General features: G+C 40.4%; 1 protein-coding gene across 1 annotated transcript; it reads left to right on the top strand.

The window, feature by feature from the left end:
- The first annotated feature begins 288 nt into the window (after positions 1 to 288).
- LOC113216243 (uncharacterized) lies at positions 289 to 1869 on the top strand. Its single transcript, XM_026435982.2, has 2 exons — positions 289 to 406; positions 614 to 1869. Exons 1-2 carry the CDS (start codon positions 386 to 388, stop codon positions 920 to 922), a joined length of 330 nt encoding a protein of 109 aa, XP_026291767.2. The 5' UTR covers positions 289 to 385; the 3' UTR covers positions 923 to 1869.
- The last annotated feature ends 2806 nt before the right edge of the window (positions 1870 to 4675 follow it).

Genomic DNA, 4675 nt, shown 5'->3' with positions numbered 1-4675 from the left:
ACATCCACATTCGTTCAGAAGGTGGAATAGAATCAAAGGGGTACACATACGCCGGTACACTCGTAGCGTTCTGTCCTTCTGACAGAGGTAGGAGGGCGGCTTCAGCCAAGCTGACGTTGTTGACTGTTGCCTGGGCATGGTTAGTGGCCCTCGTGTGAGAGGTGCGCAGAGCGACCGAGCGGCAGCCAATCAGAGAGCTTTGGTATCGCCTGGAGCCGCCACGGCCCGGGATCGCCCGTGCGAGGCTAGCGGTATGAAAAACTAGTTCCCTCCACACACAGACGCACGCACGTCAACGTCAACAACGACAAAGACGTCGAAGCGTCGCCGCAGCACAACGGCTGCTATTTGCAAATGAAGATTATGCTGGAATAAACCATTTAAAATGGGTAACCAGCGTTGGCAGGTAAGAGCGAGTGTTCTAAAGAAGGAACTCTGCCTATTTAGTGAGGGTTTTTGTGATCTCATGGGAGGGAGACACGATAATACTCAGGTTGTTGACATGTCCAGGCTAGGTTATGTTTTCTTGATCTACCTTTTCAGTATTGGCGTACCTCAATTTATTACACTGAAATAAGTACTAATAAGCATTAAATCATCCTTTCTCTTACAGGGGGCTCGTCACACTCGCACCAACATCAAAATGGGGGAAACCAGGCCGAAGCCTAAAACAGAAATTGGCATCTGCATCATCAAGAGGAAAACCCCAACATGCTGTGATGATGAGAACTGCACATTTCTCGAAGAGCACTCTTGTCTGTACGAAAAGTATTGTAAAGAAGACTGTCCAATTTTGAGGGAACAAATTTTTTTTGAGGCAAAGAGCCAGAATATTTCCCTTAAGGAACAGATCCGAAGTCTGAAGGCAAGGCTCGAGGCAGCAGAAGATGCCTGTGTGAGACTGGACTCTGCAATGTGCTGAAGTACAATATTTGCCCACCACTGCTGTGAAAAACATTTGCAGCTACTTAGTGGATAACGTAGGATGAGTTCAGATATGGCAAAGCATTTTCTCCTAACAAATTCTTTATTGTCTGTCTGTCTGTCTGTTTGCACGATAACTCGAGAAGTATAAAGTTACTCACTGGGGTGATCGTAAGTGTGTACATGAAATGTAGAACAGCCTGTCTGTTTGCACGATAACTCGAGAAGTATAAAGTTACTCACTGGGGTGATTGTCAGTTTGTACATGTAATGTAGAACAAATTGATGCGGTCACTTCTAGTTTTCACCAGGGGAATGTTGGTCAAAAGATTTGTTTTGGTCACTGGAGTAATAGGCTTAAAATGCTGGGAAGAGAATAAATTGTTCTACAAACTTATCCTTCACAAGCACATTGAGAATACTGAGCAGGTAACACGTAATTTGTTAAAGGGGTCCATATCACCTTGACAAATTATCTTCTGTCTGTTTGCACGATAACTCAAGGAGGGCAAGGTGAGTGGAGAACAAGCTGAAGCAGTCACTGACAGCTGTCTAGCTAAATGGAAAATATGGTTTCACATGACTGACATAACTGTTCGGTCAGTGGAGTAATGGGCTTAAAGGTTTGTAATGTTAATCTGATCTTTGCAAGCTTACAGAAATACAGATTATTTTTTTAAAAGAAGGTTCTGCATTTCTAGTGTACTTTGTTGTAAACAATTGTATACTCATGGTGGCCATGCAATCAAGGTTTTCAAATTCCTTGACTTTTCCCTGACCTTTGGAGGGTTTTTTTTTGTTTAACTTTTCGCCTCCCTAAAAATAGAAAATCCCACCATAAGCTCGAGCAAAACTCAATCATTTCCCCTGACTTCCAGGTTGTGTTACCACCATGACTGGTTCTGTTGATAGATGAGTTGACAATAAAGAGAAGGTGCTTTTTTATACTGGAATGTTTTTAATAAATCCACCTTAGTCTTAATCACTAAAAATAAAATGTGAAAACCATTCACAGGACAAGTGGCAGTCTTTGGAAAGTAACAAATACATTCACTTCAGTCTTGATCACTTAAGTAGCATGGAATAACCATTCACAGCATAAATTACCCGTATAACAGTGCTTTAAAAAAAATATTTTACAAATACTGAAATGTAATTAACTTACATACAACAAGAGATCCTTTGAAGTCTTTGAAATCAATTTCAAAAAATCACAAACCTTAAACTTAAAGTAGCAGCTAACGCAAAATAAAACAAAGTAGGTACTGGAAAACTGACATCAAAGGAGACATCATAACACAGGAACTTAAAACCCTTGAATTAGCAATAAATATTTGCTAAACTAAAAGTAGACAAACAAAATGAGAAAATCAAAACAAAAACAACAACATTAAAACTAAAAACCCTTCAGAATGCATTAAATATTTCCAAAAATAAAAGTAGTTAAACAAAGCGCAATACAAACAGAACCATTATCCAAGAAGTTTCAGGCGCTTAACACCAAGGCTAACAGCAGTCTTTCTCTTCGGAGTGCTGACATTTGAATCCTTTTCTTTCTGACTAGAGCTGGATTCTTTTTCTTTCTGCCTACAGCTGGATTCTTTTTCTTGCTGCCTGGAGTTGGATTCTCTTTCTTTCTGCCTATAATTTTCAGCAAGGTAGTGGCCACCAGCAGACTTACTTGCCAATGATGAGGCAGTATTTTTGACATCTGGAGACAACTGTGATACTGCCAGCTGCCTATAACGCATGATAGTGAAGGCCTTTACTAACTTCTCTCTTACATCATGGCATGTGTGCAGTGAAATGTGAGCCGTTCTTGGCTTCACAATAACATCAATCAAACTTTCCAGATTTTTCACCCCGCTCAACTTAGGCAGCCAGTTTCTTAAGTTAAATTCAATTAATCTGAACAATTTAAAGACTCGGTCACTAACTGAAAACTGGGCACCAGGCACAAAATCTGTTAAGATTTGGAATAGTGAATTAGGGTGAAGATTTTCATCACAATGCTTAAGCTTCTCAATGCATCCTTCACATTTCAGCATGTTTTTATTCTTCAGAGTTATTATGATGTATCCACTTATGCGGTACAACACATCTTCTTCATGTGGCTCAATACCTGTGACTTGTTCACTCCACTTAAATTTAGAGGGATCTACTTCAACAGCTTCATCAGGAGACTCAGCAGGTGGATAGAAAAGGAGATCCACATAATCACCAGACCCATCATGGTCATATGATGAGGAATTAATTTTCATGTTAAATTGAGACACCGTTAAATGTTTCAATCTATTTTTAAACTCAAGTGGTGTCGGATTTGGGTGATTCATTCTAATCCAAGAGTTAGCATTTTCAACAACATCACAACCAAAAGTAGAGGTTTTTAGAAACTGGTAACCCTTTTCATGAATCAAATGTTCTTGTATCTCAAGAACAGCCATAGTACTCAGAATAACATGGGACTGCACTGGCTTCCAGCCACCAGGAACAATCATATTCCTAAACACACAAACAACTAATTTCAAATGCGCAATTGCTTCGTCATAGACTTTCCTGTCTTTCAGGCCAAGCGCATGATACAAATTTCTGGACGTCATCAACTGAAACCACCGATTCATGAGTTTAAGGAACCATGCTGTGGTCTCATATTCTGGCTCTACTAGTCCTTTAACTACTAAGTACTGTAGGACTGCAGCTGTCCTATGATTAATGACCTTCAGAGCAGCCTTCACTTTCATTTTGGAGAAGTGGTTTGGGTTTAAAGCTTTCAATGTGAGCCCAGGGATTAACTGAAGAATGTCATCCCTTTGAAAGCTCTCAATCCATTCAATGTGATGCAAATCCACAATATCGTTTACTTGACCAAACTCGTTTACTAGACCGAACTCTGCACATATGTGTGCTGGTAGCTGGATATACTTATTATGCACAAAGCACTCTTTTAGGGACTTAAAAAGGTGGACTGGATCAGCCACACACCACAGATTTGAACCAGGCTTGACAGGATTGTCAATGCGCCACCTCAAAGAATCTTTCAGCGTGGAAAATCCTAGTTCCTTTAGAAGTCCCCTGTTGCCCATATCACAGACAATTGCAATTACATTGGCCTTAATGTCATTTGCTTTCTGAAGCAACTCCACTATTAAATTCTTTTTGGCCACCACTGCCACCTCAGCTGGATTGAGGTGGTATGCCACTACTTGTTTGAGCCGTTGATGGATCCCTCTAAACATATAAATTTCACCCTTTTCTGCGTACATTTCCTCCTGACCTGGCAAAGTCCCGTAACCAATCATGCGTTTTAAATTATTGTCATGGTCAACTTGTCTCTTAACGACTAATTCATCAAATACAATATTGATATCACGGTCCCTACTGTCCAGAAAACCTTCAAACTTCTTGGCTAATGGCTCCATTATTTCATTTAGAATGCCAGGAGCAAACCGAATGTGTTCAATAGCAGCCTGAAGGGTTCGTACTCCAGGCATTTGTGGTGAATTTGGAGAACTCCTTAAGACTTCTAAAACTTTACGGTACCCTGAAGGCCCACAGGCCACCTTGAGCTGAAGCCCATTCCTAATATCTTTCGCAGTGAACTTCTTGTTTCCTCTTCGTTGTCTGTTCTCTTTCTCTTCAACTTCTTTCTCTTTAGTTATGACTTGCTTCTTCAAATGATGGAGTTCTTGCACAAGCTTACAAGACTCATTAAAGACTGCATTGATTTGAGAACGCAACTTCGGCATCACAA

This window comes from Frankliniella occidentalis, unplaced genomic scaffold (genome assembly GCF_000697945.3).
Source record: "Frankliniella occidentalis isolate FOCC.00 unplaced genomic scaffold, Focc_3.1 Scaffold15, whole genome shotgun sequence".
Classification (NCBI taxonomy): Eukaryota; Metazoa; Arthropoda; class Insecta; order Thysanoptera; family Thripidae; genus Frankliniella; species Frankliniella occidentalis.
The sequence above is the reverse complement of the archived record's forward strand: the minus strand, read 5'-3'. Positions and strand labels throughout refer to the sequence as shown.

Excerpts from the sequence above, each read along its gene's own strand:
- LOC113216243 (XM_026435982.2), top strand. The coding sequence starts at position 386 with ATGGGTAACCAGCGTTGGCAG. Across the intron at positions 407-613 it reads TGGGTAACCAGCGTTGGCAG|GGGGCTCGTCACACTCGCAC; the intron begins GTAAGAGCGAGT and ends TTTCTCTTACAG.